General features: G+C 44.7%; 1 protein-coding gene across 16 annotated transcripts in view; it reads right to left on the bottom strand.

The window, feature by feature from the left end:
- Nucleotides 1–23634, bottom strand: part of INPP4A (inositol polyphosphate-4-phosphatase type I A) — a 2396889-nt gene that overhangs the window by 1262967 nt on the left and 1110288 nt on the right. For all 16 annotated transcript variants that reach the window (XM_069636670.1, XM_069636669.1, XM_069636663.1 and 13 more), the window contains one exon: nt 11491–11570. In XM_069636670.1, the coding sequence (XP_069492771.1) occupies nt 11491–11570 (80 nt within the window). The remainder of the gene's footprint in view (nt 1–11490; nt 11571–23634) is intronic.

The following is a 23634-nucleotide window of genomic DNA, read 5'->3' as shown; positions in this document are numbered from 1 at the left end:
CTTTCTCGACGTATTCAAAATAGTGCACGTCAAACCTCTAATTAAAAAACCTTTGCTCGACCCTCTCAAGCCCAAAAACTACCGCCCAATCTCAAACACCAGGTTCCTTGCCAAACTCATTGACCGAACCGCCTACTCTCAACTAAATGCCTTTGTCGAAACCAACAACCTTCTAGACCCCGCCCAATCAGTTTTCAGATCACGTCACGGAACTGAAACCACCCTAACTTCGATCTGGGATGACCTTAAAATGACAGCAGACTCCGCGGGATGCGCCGCACTAATCCTCCTCGACCTATCAGCCGCCTTTGACACGATCAATCACTCAATCCTCCAAGACCGCCTACACTACCTAGGAATTCGTGGAACCGCCCTTAAATGGATAGCTTCATTCCTCAAAGACAGGCACCAAATAACAACACTCTCCAGCTTTACCTCACAAGCCCGACCAGTCGACACAGGAGTCCCTCAAGGAGCATGTCTAACCGCCCTCCTGTTCAACTTCTACCTGATCACCCTCCCACCAATAATTCGCTCACACAATATCCTATGTTACAACTACGCCGACGACACTCAACTAATTCTAAAACTCCTGAACTCGAAACCCAACTCCCGACCTGACCTGGCATCCTGCCTCCTTAACATAGAACTCTGGATGACCCAAAGCCACCTCCTTTTAAACCCCTCCAAAACAGAAATCATGGTCTGCGGCAACTCCGATCTTCTTCCGCACCCACTACCCTGGCCACCAGCCATGGGCAACTCACCGACACCCTCCAACACAGTGAAAAATCTTGGATGCACTCTGGACTCCGACCTAACACTCTCGCACCAAGTCAACAATGTCTCAAAATCCTGCCACTACCACCTCAAAAACCTTAGACGCATCCTTCCGTACCTCTCATTTCCCAACAGAGTCTCTGCGGTCCAATCAATCGTCATATCAAGACTCGAATATGGAAACCCCCTTTACCTCGGAATTCATGCCTACCAACTAAATAAACTCCAAAGAACACAAAACGCGGCAGCCAAAATGCTACTGGCGCTTGGTCCAAGAGACCACATATCCCCAGCCCTTAAGACACTGCACTGGCTTCCAGTAGCCCGCAGGGTGGCTTTCAAAACCTTATGCCTCTCCCATCGAGCACTGCATAAAACTGGACCTCAATATCTTCAAGACAAGCTAATACCTTACCACCCCACACGCACCCTAAGATCAAGCTCAGCCGGCCTCCTAGTAATTCCTAAGACAAACTCAGTCAGGTTAGGTGGATCGTCATTCTCAGCCCTAGCCCCAACCCTGTGGAACTCGCTCCCATCCCACATCCGCCTAACTGAAGACTTAACGACCTTCCGCAAACTACTGAAAACCTGGCTCTTCCCCTAAGACTAATCGGTTCCAAACTAGCTTCATCACAATAACACCGACCCAGCAATCGACCTGAAGCAAAAATTTACAGCTAAATAAACTCGAATGTAATTAAAACTACAAACAGTACCAAATGAGCAATCTAATGATGAGCGCGGAGAGCGGATGAGCGCGGAGAGCGGAGGAGAGCGGATGAGCGTGGAGCGGATGAGCGTGGAGAGCGGATGAGTGTGGAGAGCGGATGAGTGTGGAGAGCGGATGAGTGTGGAGAGCGGATGAGTGTGGCGAGTGGATGAATGTGGAGAGCGGATGAGTGTGGAGAGCGGATGAGTGTGGAGAGTGGATGAGTGTGGAGAGCGGATGTAGAGGATTAATGCGGTTGGCAGATGAGTGTGGAGAGCGGATGAGTGTGTAGAGCGGATGAGTGTGGAGAGTGGATGAGTGTGGAGAGCGGATGTAGAGGATTAATGCGGTTGGCAGATGATTGTGGAGAGCCCATGAGTGTGTATGGCCGATGAATGTGTAGGGCCGATGAGTGCGTAGGGCAGATGAGCGTGGAAGACGGATGAGCGTGGAAGGCGGATGAGCGTGGAAGGCGGATGAGCGTGGAAGGCAGATGAGCGTGGAAGGCGGATGAGCGTGGAAGGCGGATGAGCATGGAGAGCGGATGAGTACGAAGAGCGGATGAGTACGAAGAGCGGATGAGTCTGGAAAACGGATGAGTCTATGAAAACGGATGAATGTATAGAGCAGAAGAGTGTGTAGAGCTGATGAGTGTGGACAAGTGTAGAGGATTAATGCGTTTGGCCGATGAGTGCGGAGGGCGGATGAGTCTGGAAAGCGGATGAGTGTGGAGGAGCGGATGAGTGTGGAGGAGCGGGTGAGTGTGGAGGAGCAGATGAGTGTGGAGAGCAGATGAGTGTGGAGAGCAGATGAGTGTGGAGAGTGGATGAATGTGGAATGCGGATGAGTGTGGAGGGCAGAGGAGTGTGAAGGGCGGATGAGTGCGGAGAACGGACGAGTATGGAGATCGAATGAATGGTGAGGGCGGATGAATATAGAGAGCGGTTGAATATGGAGAGCTGAGGGGCGTGGAGAAAGGAGGAGAGATGAGAACAAAAAAGAGCGGAGAACGGAGGAACCTGCAGAGCAGAGGAGAGTGCAAAGTGGAGGAACGTGCAGAGCAGCCGAAGTGTGGAGAGCGGCTGAGTGTAGGGCGGCTGAGTGTGGACGAATGTAGAGGATTAATGCGGTTGGCGGCTGAGTGTGGAGGGCCCATGAATGTGTAGGGCCGATAAGTATGAAGAGCGGATGAGTGTATAGAGCGGATGAGTGTAGAGAGCAGATGAGTACGAAGAGCGGATGAGTCTGGAAAACGGATAAGTGTGTAGAGCGGACGAGTGTGTAGAGCAGATGAGTGTGTATAGCGGATGAGGGTGTAGAGCGGACGAGTGTGGACGAGTGTAGAGGATTAGTGCGGTTGGCAGACGAGTGTGGAGGACCAATGAGTGTAGAGGGCCGATGAGTGTAGAAGGCCGATGACTGTGGAAGGCTGAAGAGTATGGAGGGCTGATGAGTATGGAGAACAGGTGAGTATAGAAAGAGAATGTGTATGGAGAGCAGATGGGTGCGAAGAGCGGATGAATCTGGAAAACGGATGAGTGTGGAGAGCGGACGAGTGTGGAGAGCGGACGAGTGTGGAGAGCGGACGAGTGTGGAGAGCGGACGAGTGTGGAGAGCGGAGGAGTGTGGAGAGCGGAGGAGTGTGGAGAGCGGAGGAGTGTGGAGAGCGGATGAGGGTAGAGAGCGAATGAGGGTAGAGAGCGGATGAGGGTGGTGAGCGGATGAGGGTGGAGAGCGGATGAGCGGATGAGGGTGGAGGAGCGACCGAGTGTGGAGGAGCGGCCGAGTGTGGAGGAGCGGCCGAGTGTGGAGGAGCGGCCGAGTGTGGAGGAGCGGCCGAATGTGGAGGAGCGGCCGAATGTGGAGGAGCGGCCGAATGTGGAGGAGCGGCTAAGTATGTGACTGAATATGTGAAGCAGATGAGTATGTGATGCGGACGAGTGAGCGGTACAGATGAGTAGGTGAAGCAGACAAGTGTGTGGTGCGGACGAATATGTGGAATAGATGAATGTATGTAGAGGATAAATACATAGAACTGACAAGCTCCATGTACTGACGAGTAGTATGGTCAGGATGGACCGGATGAGTATTATGGACCACATGAATGGGTAGTCCAGACGAACGAGTAGATTGGACAAGTGTGTAGTTTGGACGAGTGTGTAGTTTGGACGAGTGTGTAGATTGGACGTGTGTGTAGATTGGACATATGAGTGGAGCAGACTTATTTTTGGAGCGGACTTATGTTTGGCGCGGGCGTGAGTTTGGAGCAGATGAGTGTGTGGAACGGACATGTGTACGCAGAACGGACGAATGTACAAGGAGAAGATGAGTATAAACGGAGCAGATGAGTGTAAGTGGAGCAGATGAGTATATATGCAGCGAATTATTGTATATGGAGCAGTTGAGTGTGAGAAGCGGATAAGTACAGAGCAGATGAGTGGCAGATGAGTGTTTGGTGCCGATGACCACATAGAACGAACGAGTGTACGGAGCAGATGGGTATGTAGAGCAGATGAGTACGATGAACGGACAAGTACGCAGTGCGGAAGAATATTGCATAAAGCGGATGAGTGTGTAAACCTGATGAGTGGGTAGATCAGATGAATGTACTGAGCGGATAAGCGTACAGTGGGGATGTGTATACAGAGCAGACGAATATACAGAGCAGATGAGTGAGTCGAATACATGCGCAGGGTAAACTGGAGTACTTGCGCGAGAAGGGCAGGAGTCCAAGTGTATGGAATACTTGGGAACACACGTGGAGCATACTAGAGAATGAAGGATTGACTAGAACATGCATGGTGAACCAGAGCGCGTGAGTGGGTAGCGCAATCATGAACGCCTGAAATGACCAAAATGCTCAGAATTGCACGACGTTCGTACTATGCCTTGGAAAGCATAGAACCTTTGAAAGAGCATACCTCATATCTCACCCGACGCTTACTCTCTCCTTACACCACCACTCAACTAGAACACAGTGATACTATGACACCATTCGGTATAACTGTTCTCATATCAACATCTGCCGCTCACTACCCATCACTCTAAGTAAACATTGCTGGTCTCACACCCCCAGCCAGGCGTTCTCCTCAACCCTAACGCTGCCACTCTCGGTCTGGATAATGCCGGCCTGATCGAACACATATTCCTGATCTCTCAGCCACCACACCTACCGCTAAGAAGCAGCTACCACAGGAACTCAGCACCAGCTGCACACATACCTGGTGCGCACATGCACCTTTGGACTCTCGCTAATCCCTCTACTGACCAGAACTTCGGTTCCCAAGGGCGTTCAACCTACCAGCGCCTTCAGACCATACCAATGGTATATAAGGCGCTATATAAGTGCAAAATAACATAACATAACATAACATAAGCCTCTTGTAGATCTCAGTTGTGTTCAAGATTTTCGAGAGGTCACTTATAGGTCTTGGTTGTATTGAAATTTCTCACTGGGTCTCTCACAGACCATGCTTTCCTTAGAGATCATGACAAGCCCCTTCCGGACCTTGGCTTTTGTAGATTTTGTAGCAGGTGCTCATGGACCTTAGCTTTCTCTGATTTCCCCGAAAGGTAGCTGCTTGGGACTCTCAGTTTAACAGCAGGTCTCTCCTGGACTTTGCCTTTCTCAAGTTTATAACACATGCTTCCCAGGCTTTACAACAGGTCCCTCCTGGACCTTGGTTTTCGCAGGCTTTACAAAAGGGCCCTCCTGGACCTCTGTCTGTGCAGGTTGCACAACAGGTCCCCCTAGAACTTGGCTTCCTTAGTTTTTACAACAGGTCCCTCTAGAACCGAGGCTTTCCCACAATAGATCCCTCCTGGATCTTTATATTCTCAGGCTCAACAACCGGTCCCTCTTGGACCTAGCCTTTCCCACAATAGATCCCTCCTGAATCTTTATATTCTCAGGCTCAACAAACAATCCCTCCCAGACTTTGGCTTCTTCAGACATTACAACAGATCCCTCCTAGACTTAGGCTTTGCTAGGTTCCACAACAGGCCCGTCCTGGACCCAGGCTTTGCCACAACAGTCCACTGTGGGGCTTGGTTTTCTCAGGCTTTACAGCCAGTCCCTCCTGGACCTGGGTTTTCCAATTTTTCACAACAGGTCCCTCCTGGATGTTGGCTTCACACTTTATAAAATGTTCAATAGATATTGTTCTCCCTGCGTTTCTTGGGTGGCAGTTAATGTTATGTCACCCTCCTGTCACTGGTCCGTGTTGGCTACTCTCCCAGAGGTTTTAGGCAATAAGCCTACAATCGTAGACTGCCAATCCACCCCCCCCCCCCCCCGAAGCTTCGGGGGAGCAGGAGCTTTCCTTATTGCAAGGTTCCCTCATCTGGTCCTTTGGGTTTTGGAAGCTCCCTGAGATTCCTTGCAGACCGTTAGGGTCTGCACCACCTTCCGACAGGCTGAGGTTTCCTTGAAGCCTTTCCAGGGTTCAGCCTTTTCCGGGTCTTTAAGCCTTTCTGCAAGTCTTTCTCAGTATTTATGTCTTGTGCCAAGGGAGCAGTATTTTGTATGTCTGCTTACACCAGGATTATCTGTCTAACTGTTCTTTCCACAGCCCTTTTATACTTTATGGTGTGGGGGGGGGGGGGGTTTGACCGGATTGGTTATTCTGCATGCTTTTTTAAATCCATTCTTGCAATTGGTTATTCTTTTGGGGGTGTCCAATTACTCTCATAATACTGCTATTAGTGGAAATCAAGCATTGGTTAATTACCTGATGGGTTACCAGTTGACCACAAGGCTTGAAAGCTGTCTGTGGGGTTCAGAACCATCTTGGATTCAGCTCTATAATGGGAATCAAGTTTGCAGCTTTTCGCAACCTCTCTCATCTGTGAATTGAAAGGCAGCAGAGTGGTCGAGGGGGCGTTGGCATTCGGATCCCTTCAGTGGGCCTCACTACGAGCCTGGCAGTAACCCTGCCGGTGCTACCGGCGGGTTGCCGCCGGACCGGTAACTATTTACCAGCGCCTGACTTTGCGGTGCCACGGAGAGGTTACAATCCCGGCGGCCTGGAATGTCAGGCGTCGGTAAAATCTAAGTCCCCATTCCCATAGAGTCCCACAGGACTCTCCTGCAGGGATGGCCTTGCGACGTCTGACGAGAAGCAGCTATCCGAAGACCTGCCGGCAGTTGGTGGATGGATGGATCCGCAAGGCTGCTGGACGAGAAGAGCCCCCACCTAGCTTGGACGTCTGGAACAGGTGAGGATGCACTCCGACGGCGGTGACTGCTGGAATCAGGTAAGATGCGCTGCAGGCGATGGGATTGCAGGAGTCAGGTAAGATGCGCTCCGGGCGATGGTGTTGCTGGAATCAGGTAAGATGCGCTTCAGGCAATGGTATTGCTGGAATCAGGTAAAATGCACGCTGGAGATGATGTTGCTGGAGTCAGTTAGGCCACGATCCGAGCGATGGTATTGCTGGAATCAGGTAAGAGCGCTTCTGGCGGCGGCGAGCGTTACGCTGCTATAAGCAGACTAGCGCGAAGCGCTTGCATGTGGGCGGGGCAGGTTTAAATAGCCTGGTCCCAGCCACGCCCCCTTGGTTCCGCCTTGTGGCCCCACCTTGCCACTCCCTAAGGATGCTGCACGTGCAGCCCAATGTCTTCCTATGGCCACACCCGACCTGGATGCACGTGGGGGCCCTCCCGGGGAGGAAATAACACATGCACCAGAAATAAAGTGTGCAGAGCACACGTTCTAATGAGCATGGCGCCAAAGGCGCCAGGACTGGGTCCACCTGGACCCTTTATATGATGGAACTAGTGGTCATGACAGGAGCGCAGATAACTGACAAGTGGTGTGCACCATTTCCAACATTACATATATGCACGTCAGTAAAATATAAGGATTGTTGGGCTAACTAATAAATAATTGAGCATTGGATTAGAATAGCTCAGTTTTATTGAGTGTTTAAATGAAGGGAACAATCTTTAAACTAAAGAGATATTACGCAACATTACTGCTCTATAATTTATAAAATATGCTTACTTGCCACCTTAGTTGCCAATCTATATTACTGCTTATAGGTTGAATTTGTATAACACTGTGTACACTACTTAGCATGTGCTGGAGTGAGGATATCTTTGAAAATACTGAAACTACCTTGCATGTGGTTGGTTTTGTGGTATTGCCTTGCATTTTATTTATATAGCGCGCCAAGCCCTGGGGCATTGTAACGCTCACCTGATTCCCGTAGAGGCGCCGGTCTTGACTGGGCGTATACCGTATCTTCAAAGGTGATGTGCAACACACGGCTGGCTCTTTGGGCTGGACCTCTGTGCACTGTATGTCTGACTTGAAGGGTAAGATGTCTGCAGATAGAAAATATGGGATTAAGGAACTGGGTTATTGAATGTCTCTCTCTTCTTCCCTTTCTCTTCTCCTGTAGAACCCCAAAGGTTAACGCTCTCACCTTAGGTAAGTGAACGCCGTGCTCTCCATCTGCCTCGGGGCAGGGTGCTGTAAACAGTTTCTTCACTGGATAAGGGGAGCAGGCCTCTTGACTTCAGAGGACTGCTGTCTGTCGTTTACTGCACGAACGGTAAGTTTCGAGTAACTCTAATGTCTTTAAAGTCTTTAGTAATGATGTTTCTTGTTTTGCAGGGTTCCGGCGATGGCGGATGATGGGCTGAAGTGAGTTGAAGATGGAGCCCGTGTGATGAATAGAAGCGCCTGGAAGCACGTAAGTAAGCGCTTGTTGCCTGCTTCACGATGCGCTCTAACTGTCTTTTTATTTTGCAGGTACAAGTTCGGAGCGGCTGCAGGGTTCCGGAATACCCACTGGGTTAGATGTGGAAAGGAGTAATGGCACGTGAGTATTAAAGTTCCCCAATGTCTTTAAACGCACCTTGTTTTGTCTTTCAGATGCGGGATGCAGCGCCAAAGGCCTCCGGAGCGTGCGAAGAGTTGGTAAGCTTTTGTCTTTCAGATGCCGGAATGCAGTGTGAAGACCTCCGGAGCGCACGAAGAGTAGGTAAGCCTTTGTCTTTCAGATGCCGGAATGCACCGCGAGGCGTTGGTGACAGCCGATGGACCAGGTAAGTGAAGAGCTGTCACTGAAGACCGTAATGCTAACCTGTTCTTTCTTGTCTTTATAGGTGTTGCTGAAGACTGGATTCAGGATGGTAAGCCTTTTTCCTTAGGCCCAGGATCAGATGCAGAAGACACGATGAGCGTTCTGCTGCAGAGGATGCAGAATAACGCAAAGCAAGATTCATCCATCGGGTGTGGTTTAAATAGCCTCCTGTAGTGCTTAGGTATCTCCTTCCACAGCCACGCCTAGGTAAGAAAAGAGTTCCTGCTTTCCAGAAGAGTTCCAGTGTTCTGAATCTAGGGAGTGGCTCCTGCCCCACCCAACAGGAAAAGTAGTTCCAAACAGAAGAGGATCAGAGGCTCAACTGGCAGGCAAGTAAGCAGCATGGTCTGCTGCAGGTAAGTCCACCCAAGCATTATGAGCCCGGTGCTTCCAGCGCTGGGACTGGGCATATTTACGAGCCTGGTGCCACTGGCGCCAGGACTGGGTCCAAAAGGTCCCAATTGGGACTGGTTGGCACTCGGAACCTGGGTTATGGATCTGCTTCCAAAGGAGTTGGGAAAACCCTGACCTTTTGGAAGCAGAGATCATGACAGGCATCTGGGCACATTTCTTACAGGTACAATGCAAGAAAAAAGCAGGTATTTACAGTTACATAGTATCTTTTTGCAGTTACGTATAAAAATATTTACATATCATGTTGGATGGATACAAATTACATAGGCATTGTGCCGTCATTTTAGCAGGTGTGCAGTGACTTTGGAGGACCTACAGTTTAAGGTGGCTAGTCGTTAGTCCACGTTCATAATGAGGCAAGTTTCAAGCTTATTTCTGAATTTGTGAAAGGAGGGTTCAGATCGGAGGGTAGGGGGTAAAGCGTTGCAGGCTTTAGCTGCTAGGACGGGGAAATGTTTGCCTCCAGCCTTTTGGAGGTTAAACCTAGGGACGATAAGGCAGTTGGCTTGTGTGGAACTGGAAGGTCGGTAAGAGGAGTTTAGTTTTAAATTGTCACAGAGATATAGTGGAGCTAGGTTATTTACACATTTGAAGGTAAGTGATAAGGTTTTAAGTCTAATTCTTTGGTTGATTGAGAGCAAACAAGTGTTGTGTCTTAGCTCTGAGATGTGCACTGAGCTAGGAAAGTTAGTCGCTGCTCTAAGCACGGTGTTCTGAAATGTTTGTAGCTTTTTTTGGTTGTATTGGCGAGTGCCTAGGTTAAGGGCATTGCAGTAATCTAGTTTGGTTAAGACTAGTGCCCTAGCTAAGGTGATGCAGTTAGTTGTGGTTAGGAATGGTCTGCAAGCATTGATAAGCATGCAGGTGTAAGCTGTAGTAGCTGGAGTAGCATTGATTTGTCTTGATAAGGACAAGGAAGAGTCAATGTATATACCTAATGTTTTTACGTCCTTCGACGATAGCCGTATCTTGATGACAAGGATTTTGTTGGCATTTGAGAATGCACTTGTCTATGGCAGTACCCGACCATATGAACCATTTGAGCCCATAATGAGCATAAGATTGTTGTGTGTTTATTTAAAGCTGCACTTCTCATATGATTAAAGCACTGAACATGTGGAGTTGTACCTTGTATATGATTACTACAACTGTCACTAACATACAATGGCAATAACTGCACTTTACAATGCTTTTGTGGCATACAAAGGCAGTGCCTCCTGCCTCTGCTATGTGTGTCACTGACAAATAATGGGTGCAACCATCCTCATAACAGCATGACTCCGGTTAATATATAGTTGGTAATAAAACATTGCTTTGTTTGCTTTAGTGACATCATTATTTTAGCAATATTATAAAAATTGTAGTGTTGTGATTATATCAGTGATGTCAATTCCTGTGTGGAGTTTAACCCACACAAAGTGCCGAGTCACGGGCTGAGCTGGGACTGTGTGGCCATCAGTTTCTTCTCTACTCTTCACAGATTGGTGTACACATTTATTGTTGTTATACTTTGATTTATTGCTTGCCATTTTTAGATATGAATGTGTTGAATTATGACAAAATCAATTTTTATAGAAACTTGAAGTGTTCACCAATTTTCCGGCTTGACATAAGGTAATCGATCTTACACCATAAGGTAACTGTTAGCAGTTGATAGTTTTGGAATGACATATATACAGATGGTGTTTGAGAGACTGCCCTTTTGTATGTGTACTTTCTGCATGTCATTCCCACAAACATTTCAAAGCATTTGAAAACTGAATTTTGAAAAGGGGTGTCTTGGTAATAAATCTAAGGAGGTGGTATTTTTACAGGATCTATTACAGCTTTCTAAAAGTGCAGGTGGGACACTATGTAAGTGCTATAGGTGTTTATAATAGCAAATATAGATGAGGTCTAACTTATGATGCGAGGCAAGATTAATTACCATGTAATGGTAGAGTTTAATCTCCTGACTTTCAAGCACTTACGAGAATGCTTTCATCTCAATTAATGGAAACATGATCCATAGTAAGTATGCATTTTATGTATATTTCTGTATTTTAGTCTTATTTGTCATGCACCTTCACTTTGCCTCCCAATAATCAAATCTTCTATCACCCTCAAAAATGTTTTTCTATTGAGTTTAATGGGTTCACCCTCCAAATACATCTGACTTCATTCTCTTTGGAGGGTACATATTGTAGAGGTATGATGTAATGGACTGAACAGAAGGAACAGCTATCACACTAAGTAGCCTTCCTACTGTGATCATCTACGCTACCACTGCGCTTTCCTGCTTGACCTTAGCGAAGAAGGGAACCCACACAACAAAGCAAGTCATTCTGACTGGCAAACAGAGTCATAGCAGTGTAATGTCATCTTTGAAATGCAAAAGTGAATCCAAGGATGTGACTAGCAGTGACAATCAGATCATAACAGATCATAAACATGTCTAAAGTAATTAAGTGAGATGGAGTTCTGCTCCCCAGAAGGAAGCAGCACAAACTCACCTTAGTGTTAAATGTAATCTGTGGTGCTTATCCCGAAGTAAATCCTTGACTGCAAACATTCCGGAACCTAGAAGGTACATCTTAAAAAAAAGAAAAGGGGAAACAAGAATGTGTTAATGCTCATTTAAAAAGCATAAAGAAAACAAAGTTTAACTACTTGCATACTATAAGATAGGATGAGAATGCGAAATACTATACTGTAGAATTTTTGCATACTTCGTCAGTGCGAACCTTGCAGATTTCTTTCTTGTTAAATTTTGATATTTTTCACTAACTTTTAGTGAACTATATTCTTTGAAAAAAAGTTGCAGAATAAAACATTCCATTAAACACAGCACCTGTTACCTTATCACCCGAGCTCTCTCCGAAATGTTCAAACGTTTACATTATAAATGCACAAGTATGCTTTCTGTACCAGATTCATCGCAGACATCGGGGACAAAGAGGATTGTAATACAAATGCAAATCTGCCTTCTCCGTCTGTCTGGGCGGAGCAACCTGGTACTAAAAACACATTCCAGTAATTGTACTGCAAAAATATGTTTTCAGTGCTATGCTGACCTGGGGAGGGAAAGCTGGGGCGACAGCTCTACAAATATAAACCTCAATTCTCCCTCCCTGCTCAGCACAGTTAAGCACTTAAAACATGCTTTTGCAACTGTATCATTAAAGCACGTTTTCAGCTACCTGGTTCGCAAAACTATTGTGCTGCCTTCTTATTTCCTTCACATACACACACAAAATTTCAGAGGTATAATGCTTATTCCACACAAAAGAATTACAAGCAGAAATTACTGCAAGAGAAACTCCCCATCTTCTGCTATAAGGAGACCAAGGGAATGGGGTGTCCTGGCTGCTTCCCGCTTTGCCTCATAGAGGATGGAAGAAGCAAGAATCCATAGCCCTGTTATCCCCTAGGATATGCAGTATTATGTGCCCCATGTTTAGGATCCCAGAACATAAAACATCACAATGGGACCACAAGTCCGAGGAGCAGCTATCTCTGACTGCGATAAATTGCACAGAGCAACTAATCCTTAACCACAAACCTATAGCGAAACAGACGTACTCGTACACCGGAAGAGAAGTCAGACTCCCAGCCGACTGCAAACCGAGTGATCAGGTGTGAACGCTGTCCCCGCTCATCCAGCAAATGCAGTTAGCCGCAGAGCAACTGAGAACCACAAACACAGCAACAATGAGTTCCAAGTACTGTTGGCAGAGCACACATTTAATACAGCAGAACAAGCAGGTGAAAATAATAGAGACACTTTACAACTCATCCAAAGTGAGACGGATAACAATAATTCCTTAAGGGCCCAATGAAGGAACCATTGAAACAGGGTCCAAACAGATGATCAAAACAGGACTCTTGAAAGGCAGGCCAATCCCAGTCCCGTTTACAAAGAACCACACCCTTGCAGGTGTACAAAAAGAGCGAGAGATACTAGCAAAGAGCACAATACAGGAGGAAGCAGACATTCTACCCACCGTTCCCTGGACAAAATGGGATACTGCTACCTGGACCAAGGTAGCCCACCTGCAGGCAGGCCTCCTGCAGAGGCTCTGCCAGACCCTAAGTAGAGACCCCACCACCAGGACACATGGTGTGTATGGCATGGCACCCACAGCAAGGTGCTACCACCAGGAACTGGGGGAAGGAGGAGATCTGAGCTCTTCGCAAAAGAGCATGAAATGTCTCAGAAAAAGGGACCCCGGGCAGGGGGATAAAAATATCTACTGCATGGGAAGGATCCAGATTTAGGGGGGAGAAGTATCCATTCCATGCAAAATATACATAGGGGAGAGGCAGAAAAAATCGAGCCACCTCCCAAGCAAGGGCAGAGGAAGAAGCAAGTGCCCTGGCCTAAGAAATAATTAAATGTCAAAAAGAAAATGTGAGAGAGTGGAAGAGGTGTGGGAAAAGCCCCAAGAGCCCACAGACTTTGGAAGTCAAAGGGCGGGGGAGCCTGAGTAGTGTTGAACTCAACCAAATCTAGTTCAACAGAAGGGGTAACTGGGGGAGAGAGGGCTTGGCGGGGAGGTCTTGACTCGGTATACATAGGGGATTGTGGAGTATGGTTTTAATGTTCTCTTGTTGATCATATAATACGGGGGAGTTGACGGAACAGAGACTGTTTAAGAGATGAGGGAGTGGCCTAAGTAGTAGAGGACAATAGACAGAGAGCAGAGGAGTCAAGAGTGGAGGATAGGAATATAAGATCTAATTAGTTGTGTTGAATAGGAGGGGGAAAGCTACCTATGTAGATCATAGTGTTTGACATTTCCATGAAATGGCCAGTCGACTTTTGGCTAGTATTACCAGAAATGCTGCAATTCTCTTCATGAGCCCTTTCTTCTTCCATCCTGGAAACACTCCAGTAAACATATCTACTGGTAATGTTTGAAGTACCGTTTAACCAGTACACTTCCTTTAAAAAAAAAAGTTTTAGTACATTTTTTCCATAATCCTAGTTACAACAAATAAATCGAAACATGGGATACCATAGCATAAACCGAGCAGACATGAACTTACATTTTCCAGGTCTGAATAATGTCTTTTAGTTAGAGATTTAACATATTCTCATATATTTGCAATTTAGGCATAATGTCCAACCTTTTTATTAATTAATGCAACTGCCTTACCATTGATATGTGACCACAGGTATTCAAGTTTCCTTCGTAGATCATACAGCTTCAGGATGAACATCACCTATCCTCACTGAATTACTCAATGTTTCCCTCTGGCTTTGACTTCAAGGTGGTTTGTTGCCTGGCGATGATGTTAACTCATTGTTAGGACCAGAAACGGACGCACTCTGCGTCCCTTTCTTACCTGCTCCGGCAACGGGATACCGTCATCGTGGTCAGGCTCCGGGTGGCTTCCTACAAGGAAACTGCTTGCCTTGGAGGCTGCACAATGCCGGTCGGTGTCCTTAGGATTTTCATACCTGCATGCCGGTCACGACGTAGGTCATGCGGCCTACACACTTTACACGGTCCTTTCCTCTAATATCACATTTTCAGCACAGATCCTCTATAAAACACCAAAAGGGCAGCACGGCGACGTTCTCACAACGGTCACATCTCATGTAGACCTGAACCCATGCATCCAGTGATTCTTATTTTTCAGGTATTTAAGTTTAGGTAATCAGGTAAGGGCCTGGATTATTCATTGGTGTTCCTGATCATAAGTATGGACATTACTTTCTTGTTGTCTTTAATTGAGTGTTATTCTTGTGCCTTACTCTCTATATGTTTTCAACCTACGAATCCTGTCTCCTCTTTAGCTCCTGAAACCCATCAGTTCCTGTTTCCTGATAGGGAGTGTCCCGTAGCACTCCTGCCTTGGCCTATAGATAACACAGGTTATTATACCAATCAGTGGGGAACATTCCTTCGGGCAGGGGAAGCACAGCATCTAGACTTCCGAGGGATCCCAGAGTCATCGCTCCATCTGAAAAGTCTGACATTGATTCAGTAATTGTCCCCAGTCCATTAGAATGTTACTTTCTTTTTATTATTTCCTTCTCAACTAACAACAATCTCTGGATATCTTCTAACCATTGGCTAATCAAAACAACTTTGGGGCATTTCCAGCACATACCTAGTCTTCTTTATGCAAGTAGAATTATATAATTAGCAATTTCTTTAATGTTGTTTTCTTTTTGCCTGAAAGACCCCGTGCGATAATGAGTTGGTTCAAACAATTTCATTCTGCCAGTATACTTGAATCACCTGACATTCCCATACCATATGCCAATAACCTGTATTATCATGTTGACAACTGGGACATATATGAGGCAGGGCTGGATTAAATATATGAAGATGCGCCAGTGTTAGGTATACCCTGTACAGGATATTGCATTTAATTCATTTAAACCTATTCTTACTTGGCAATTTCTGTGCAAGTGAAACCTTTTTGCCCATGCCTAATCTTCCAAGGGAGCTCCCAAATCATTTTCCCATTTTGACCTTATCTTCAAACCTGGGAGTTCCTCCCTGCTCATTATATATATTAGAAATTAACCCCTTTCCTGTCACACTAGACAACATTATTTTTTTTAATCACAGGTTCTTATGGGATTCTCCCCCATTTAGAAGCTAGCATTTTCATTATGCTTGCGTAGTTAAAAAATAATCCTGCTGGCATATTATATTTCTTTGCCACAGTTCAAATGTCAATAATATACCATTGCCAAATAAATAACCAACTCTCATATCAAATGTAGTAACTCTCACAACTTGAACTATTGCTTAAATAGTACAGTCTGACCCTTGAAAGCATTTCGGGACATGTAAGCTTCCTGTAGATGAAGTTTCACCACTGTCCTCCTCCAGTCTTGTTGTACTACATGGACTATGCTCAAATGCACAGTTTGACACATGGGACCCCATATCAGTTCCAGGCCTACCCTATACTTTGGACTATTTCTCAGCAGTCCAGTGTGACGTAGGAGATGGCATTTTGTTGCATACTGCAATTGGGTAAATATAAAATACATCTCCAAATCCAGTAAAGCCAACCCACCTTCATAATAAGGTCTGTTTGATGTTGACATTTGCTGCATGCCATCTGCTCATCGCTCTGTTATTTTGTTTAATCATGTATCCTATATTTGCAAACAAATAACGTAGTCTAGGGAGAGTTACCATTTTACATAGTGCAACCCTGCTCACCCATCAGTAAAAGCTGAAGTTTTTGCCAAAGGCTTCCCCATAACCATTTCATGCTCTCCCTGTATTGTGAATAAACGTTTCATGAAGAGTTGACATTTGTATTCCCAAATATTTTAAGGGTTCTTATTCCCATCGTATTCCCAAATCAAGTAGCGTGTAGTTATGTTTCTCCCTTAGGCCTGCCAATGGGAAAATAAATAATGTTTCTTTGTTAATTTTGACTCCAGATATTTTGTTGACCGTATGTAGTACTTTTTCACATTAACAGTATGTTATACAGAGGGATTTTGACATAGATTAGTACATCTTCAACGTAGAGTGAACTTTTGTGGTCTGTCCTTCAATCGTAATTCCTACTTCTGAGAAATAATACCTAAACAGTCCAGCTAACCGTTCTAATTCTACGGCAAAAAGAATCAGGATAGCACCCCCCTTGTCAGGTGCCCTATCCTAAGGTCTAACGAGAGGGGATAGCCCATCCGAGTCCTCACTCTGGCCAGGAGTCCATTATATAGAAAGCAAATTCATCTCAATATGTTCATTCCCATATTATATACCTCCAGCACTTTAAATAGCCAGTTCCATTCAAAATAATCAAATGATTTAACTGTGTCCAGGGAAATCAACACCGTTTCCTCACACACGTTCAATGTTTTTCCCATTATATGATGTAGTCAAATTAGGTTAATTGAGCTATTTCTACCCCCGATGAACCCACCCCATTTGTGTGGGTGGATTATTTCAGGAGTTATTTTCAACTATCTTGCTGCTTTTACTTTGCCTAAAATGTTTGTGTGCACATTTATTATTAAAATTGGGTGGTATGAGTCGCAAATTTGGGTCATCATTAGATTTTAGCAATACTATTATTACTGCCTCTCCCATGGATTCAGGCAGATACCCGATGTACAGTGCATATTCATAAACTTGACTTTGGGGATGAAAATGTTGGAATAGGCTATATAGAATTCAGCCAAAAGGCCATCACAACCCTCTGTTTTCCCCATATCCAGAGAGTCGACAACCACTAATATTTTGTCTTCTCCAACAGCATTTCTATTGCTACTTGATATCATTTGGGTAGTTTTGCTATATCAAGTATATCGGTGAACTCTGTACCATCCTGCTTACATTTAGTAGAGTATAGGGATTTGCAGTATTCAAGAAATATTTTATTGATCTCATTTTGAGTAGTCGCTAAAGATCCATCCTTCTTAAAAACTTCAGATTGTAGTTTGTGGTGTTTCTCTCTTAATTAGATGTGCTAAACGTCTACAAGTTTTATCTGCTTCCCCCATGAATCTGATACGTTTAGCGATTATATTCAAAAGCATTTAACATGTCCATTATTACCTGTTGTATTCTAAGTTTCCTAGCTAGTTCAGCTCCCTGGGAAACTCCCTTGCTGTCTCATCTTCGATTATCTTGATGTTCTTTTCCACTTGAAGTGTCTTAAGAAGGGTTATCAGAACCCCAAATGTGGTGACCATATATGTCCCGCTAGCTGTCACCATAAGCGCTTCCCAGATCTTCTCCACATTTTCAATGGCGCATTCGTTATGAACAAAGAAGAAGGTTATCTCAATTCTTATCGTGCTCTAGAAAGCTATGTTTTGTAATAATTCCACAGGTAGCCTCCAGGTTGGGATTGCGGATTTACAGACTTCCTACGTTAATGCTGACGCCAGGGGAGAGTGGTCAGATATAATTTTCCAGAGAAATTCAATATTAGTGAATAAATGAAAATTGTCTTTTATCGAAAACATATAATCAATTCTAGAGTGTGTACAGTGTGGGTAGTAGTAGAATGAGTAGCCTCATCTTAGCTTGCTCTATATCCAAAGTTCTACTAAATAAAGATCGGATTTCACCTAATTAAGGGTATGCATGGCTTGTTCCTTATAGACACCATATGTGTCGATCTATCTGATATAGGATCTAAAAACTACTGAAGTAGCCTCTCCAAATGAATACATCATATCTATATCCTCCGGCTAGTTCCAGCACTTCTGGAAACTATGAGCGGTTATCCAAATTGGGCGCATATGTGTTTATTATGCATAAGTCACTGCCATCCTGTTGGCCTATCTGTTGCATTGTTCTGCCTTCCGAGTCCCCTACCTTTTGGATATGTGCAGTGGGGTGCCCCTTGCTATCGACATGAGAACGCCTCTTGAGTACCCTAAGTAATTAGACCCATACAAATCTCCTCCCCATTTCAACTTCAGTGTATCCAATTCTGATTGCTTTAGGTGTGTTTTTTGTAGAAGTACTATCTGCACGTTATTTATTTTTTTTTAGATGTGAACCAATTTTCTTTTGTTTTAACCAGTTGCCCATTCCCCTTACATTGCATGTTATCAGCCTTAGTCTCACCATTTCAAATGATTAAACAATGTCCTGAACATAAATGTCACCGATATTTGTAGTGAGGCCTGCTTTCTTTGAAAGCTTTAGTTTGTTTGCACTGCAAACACATTTGAACTTTCCCAATCCCAACATTTTGTACGCCCCTCCTAATTACCTAGTCCCATCCCCCTGAATCTGTAACTTCAACCAAAATTACTGTTGTTCCATAACTAAACAAATTAAGTAGTACAAACATTTGGCGATCTCTTACCCACCAAATACCTGCAGTCTCTGCCTGTCGGTTCCCAGCTCTAGACCCTATTCCCGAGAAGGGGGGAGGAGGAGTCACTGTAAATCTTTTCAGCAAGGCGTGCAAGGGGAAGTTCTGACCTGTATCCTGCCAGCTTGAAACTGCCTCACCTAGGTTGTATGAAGCTACAAATGTATTCAGAAGTTTCATCACTACACTCTTGCTCTCTCCTCTCATAAAAAAGGATTATCGTCTTCTGGGCTATGATTCCTTTAGGTTTGTGCTACCAGTTCTATGTTTCATCTTATCAAGAGGAGTTAATTTTTGTTTGTTGTGGACCCGGATATCCTCCTTCCTGTGGCTGTTGTTCGTCTTCCATAACTTCATCATCATCTTCCTCCTGTCCCTTCCAGTACCGGGATATGTATAACCCTTTGGCTGTAGTTTACATCCATCTCAAGGGGTTAGATGATTGTCCCTGCTCTCTCTTGTTTCTGGGTCTTGCTGAATTGTTTCTGTCAGTATTTTTCCCAATCACATTATTAACTTTAAGTTACAAGTTCCTTTTTGTTTCCCACAATTCCCAAGCTCCTTGGGGGGAATTTCAGAACCATTATTTCAATCCTTGTCAAATTCTTCACTTTGCAGGATTCATTAACATATAACAGATGTTATCTGCTATTAGGTTCTCTTCACTTCTTCGAAGCTTTGACGTTGTTCCTGCACTTTTTTTCATAAAGTCTGGAAAATCCATAATCAGACTACCATTCTTATTCATAGCGATTCTGTTCCTTGCAGTTTGCAGTTTGGTGTCCCCGTTTCTAAAATTGAATATGTTTGTAACAATTGGTCTTGCATCAGGGGGTGGGGCCCTAAGTACCATCCTATGGGCTCTTTCTACTATGAGCCATTTCGATAGGCCTTTGGGGCCTTATGTTTCATGCAGCCAGCTCTTAAAGAATAATTCCATTGAGCCCCTTTCCCCTTCCTCAAGTATCCCCACTATTCGCAGGTTTCTTTTGCGTGAAAGTCTTTTTGCGTCCTCCTCTCTAGACTCCAATTTTCGAGCAACTTGTAGCAGGGACGACGCTTGCCTTTTCTTAGTCCAAAGAACTGGTTTTAGATTTGACCTGTGTTTCTCTGCTTTTTTGCTAACATCCGACCACAAAAAGTTCACATTCACTGCCATTGCCCCTATTTTATTTTCTAGGGCAGATCCTGAATGCTGCACTGCATTTAGCACTTCTGCGATTTCCCCTGCAGTATTTTGTCTGAAATAATGAAGCTTGTACTGCTGGAGAATCTTCAGGTGGTACACTCTTGCCAGATATTGTATATGTATCCATTTTGAGTTGGTGCGTGTTGTGCGGCAGAATCAGAGAAGTGGAGACCGACATCATGTGCCAGTGACACGCTGTGAGGTAACACTAGATGCTTTTCATCTTTGTGGCCAGTGGCACACCACACAGATATCAAGATGCTCCAGTGCAGGGGTTCACTACTGACTGAGCAGGACAAGGGAAAGCATCATCGTGGGAGCTGCTGGGAGCCTGAATTAAGGTGTGTCTCCTGGGGAGAGCTCTGCTGGTGTTTGGTGGAGTTGGTGGAGGCTTAACCTGTTCTACAATATTGCTTTGGTTTCAAGTGGGGTGGGGAACAGTCTCCTTGTTAAGTCCTGTAGAGGATGACTAACTGGAGGGGTATCTGGGGCCCTCATTTTGCCTTAGTCCATTCTTAGTGGGGGGGTTCTCGGCTCCTGCCTGGTTCCACCTCTGCACATAGCACCTTCAGTAGAATACCCTCAGAAGATGATGGAGATCATTTTAAAGCTCAGATCGAAGGTCACACGCTTGAGAACTGCAGTGACTTAAAGATTAGAAGACCTCATGGCCTCCAAGGACACTATGCATAAGAAGATCGATAAGAGATAGGAGTCAGTGAGTGTCATTAATGTCAGGCTGGATGGTAGGGAGGAAGAAAAATCAAAATCAATATGTTGGGAGTTGAAAAATAAGGAGTAGCAGTTTGCTTGAGCTAAACATAAGGCGAGTGAAGCAAAAATGGAAATCCTGAGTCTCACTACCTTTTGAGAAAAGATAGCTGGTACCATGGTGGTGTTGAATTTTGAAGTAGAGAAGGATGAGAGTGTACGGTGGATGGCCAATATTAAAGTTCTTTGTGTCGCAGCTATTGGTGAGGATGTCATATGCATTGGAAAGTTGCAACAGTTTGTGGACACTCTTTCTGGTTCTCAGGATGATGCTGATGTTTCATCTTCAAGACGGGGCAATAGTCGACAAATAGCAGTTCCATTAACATGCACTGAAAGATACAGATGATAGGGATTCAGTTTTGAGGGAGGAGGCAAAGAGAAGAGCTATGGCTATGGAGGGCAAAATACTTCTGTTTTTTCTAATTTGAGCAGAGATATGAACGACAAATGAAGGACTGTTGGAGACCAAGAAGGTGCCGATAGCTGAAGGTGCCTCAGTTTCTGTGTGGTGTTTGGCAAAAGTAAAGGTGGTTTAAGAGGGAAGAGATTTGTTTTCACAAAGGTAAAGGCAGCCAACAATCTTCTCTACAATGTTGGGCAGGGAAGGCTTGAATGGCATCTGAGGGTCATTAGGCTATATTTGCTGGCTGTGGTTCCTGAGTGTTTAGGTTTGGAGACTGGGTGGGTGCATGCATGTGCTAAGTGGGAGTATGTATGCATGCATGCATGTGCTGCGGTTCGTGAAACTAACTGTGAAGCTACAGATGGCAGTACAACAGGAGTATACAGTATAGAGTACAATGTGGATCCAATTAGAAGGATAGGCTATTAAAAGGTTGTGGAGAGAGCGAGCAATACAGAGGAGGTTAGGGAGGCAAAGAAGCATACATCATTGATTATTAATTTGTTGGGGGATCTGCAGCTATGCTCCTGCTGAAGCTATAATCTTGCGAGTTTCACACAATCTGACCTTCCCAACTGCACTACTGAGTCCTACGCTGTGCCTCAAGAGATTCCCTGCTATGGTTGCCTTGATATCTTCCATTGAAAAATGGAGTCGGAGAGATCCTTTCTACTGGGGATGAGCCCACCCACTTATCACGTCTATGCATGTGATTTCGTTGCACAACTTGCAGGTTTTAGGAGTACTCCACTACAATGAAATTAAACAACCAGCACTGACCATAAATTAAGAAAGCCACATTTTAAGATGCAATTAGTTCATCCGTACGGATTTAAACAATCTGCAACAAGGCAAATGGCTACAGAACTACTTTACAAGTTTTGTATTATATTTACGATTTTGGTTTCAAACTATGCAACATGTTAACAAACCAGAACAGATACCAATATAAAAGTTTTAGATGAATGCAAGAATAAATCTTGGGTACTTTAAAACTAAAAATGAAGTTTGTGGCTATGAAGAAGGTCTGAAGTGAAGGGAAACAAATGTTGGCCTGATGACCCTATATTAGTTATAAATAATCATCAGTTAAAATTAATATTAATTTAGCAGTCGCTTTTTGTAAGATAAATATACTTAACTTAAAACAATTGTACTTCCACAATTTTAATTTAGGTTCATGTTCCTTAAGCTGTTACAACATTATTTCAAATTATATTGCATTGAGGGATGTAAATTGTCCTTTTGGAATATGCAGCCTACACAAGTAGATGAATTCAAGGGTAGGCGCTCTGTGTTGTCTTTTAACCACCCCATTGATGAGGACAAAGATGATGTTTTCAAAATCATGTATAAAAGCCATATGGTTATGTTGAGCAAGCACAGTTGCTGGTCTGCTGACCCTTGGACGTAATAGAAAAATGGTTCCTTTTTTTCTGCACTTATCAGACACACCCTGTCTGTTGCTTTAAACCTAGCACTTTCCACCCGTCTGGACTACCAGTGTTTGTTGCTATTTATTATTTATTTTTATTCCTTTGCTCAGCACTTTCCACTTCTCCTCCCTCCCATGCACTTTCCCCTTTCCCCTCCCACGCACTTGCGCGTTCTCAATGTCACTGGGCCTAGTAAGGTCTTTGTTTTTGTTCTTCCTTGTTCCCCTCCCTTGCCTCATCGCGCTCTGAAACACTTGTGTACGAGCGCAATACAAATAAAATATCAATATCAATATCAAAAAGAAAGAAAAATAAGAGACCATCATTTCGGTCAGTACAGGCACATATCTTTCCAGAAGACCTGCGTGCAGGTATTCTGTCTCTCTAAACAAATCGGAGCAGATCCTGGCTAACAGAGGCTATAGTCTGGCTAGTCTGTAATGGGTAATGCCTCTAACCTGGACCTATTTATTCCAGGTGGTCTTGAGACAATGGAATGGTAAAAGCACCAAACGGAAGGTACATCATTAATTTCCCAATGACGTAATACTGTCAAGGCTAATCAATTGATCAAAATAGCTGAGGGGGCTTGTGCGTTATGTGAATTCAATAATAATCCACTGTGATAAAGTACCTCCATCTAGCATACAAATACACTTTTTTCAATTAGTATCTTTTTATTGTTGTTAAAATCAGACATCAATCACCAATGCATAAATAGGACTTTAGCATACTCTGACATTTGTGAGAAACCTAGAAGTATTCTCCCATGTAGACCCAGAGAATCCTCTATTCGGGTGACCAGGGGAAGGCGATCGATTTTGGATCCCAACCCTGGGGGTGGACAGGCGAGGGAGGATCACCTGGGTAGGGGAGGCCGAGGTTGCCCTCAGGAGAATACCTTATGAGAGACGCAGTATTCCAACGGGACGATAGATGAAGAGATCCCAAAATCCTTCATGGGTTATGCATGTCCCATTATCCCTAGCCCAAGAGAGTGACAACCAGATAACCCCAGAGCAACACTGTGGAA

The sequence above is a fragment of the Ambystoma mexicanum genome, chromosome 7p (genome assembly GCF_040938575.1).
Source record: "Ambystoma mexicanum isolate Mex_15411 chromosome 7p, UKY_AmexF1_1, whole genome shotgun sequence".
Classification (NCBI taxonomy): domain Eukaryota; kingdom Metazoa; phylum Chordata; class Amphibia; order Caudata; family Ambystomatidae; genus Ambystoma; species Ambystoma mexicanum.
This window is presented reverse-complemented; position numbering and strand designations above follow the sequence as displayed.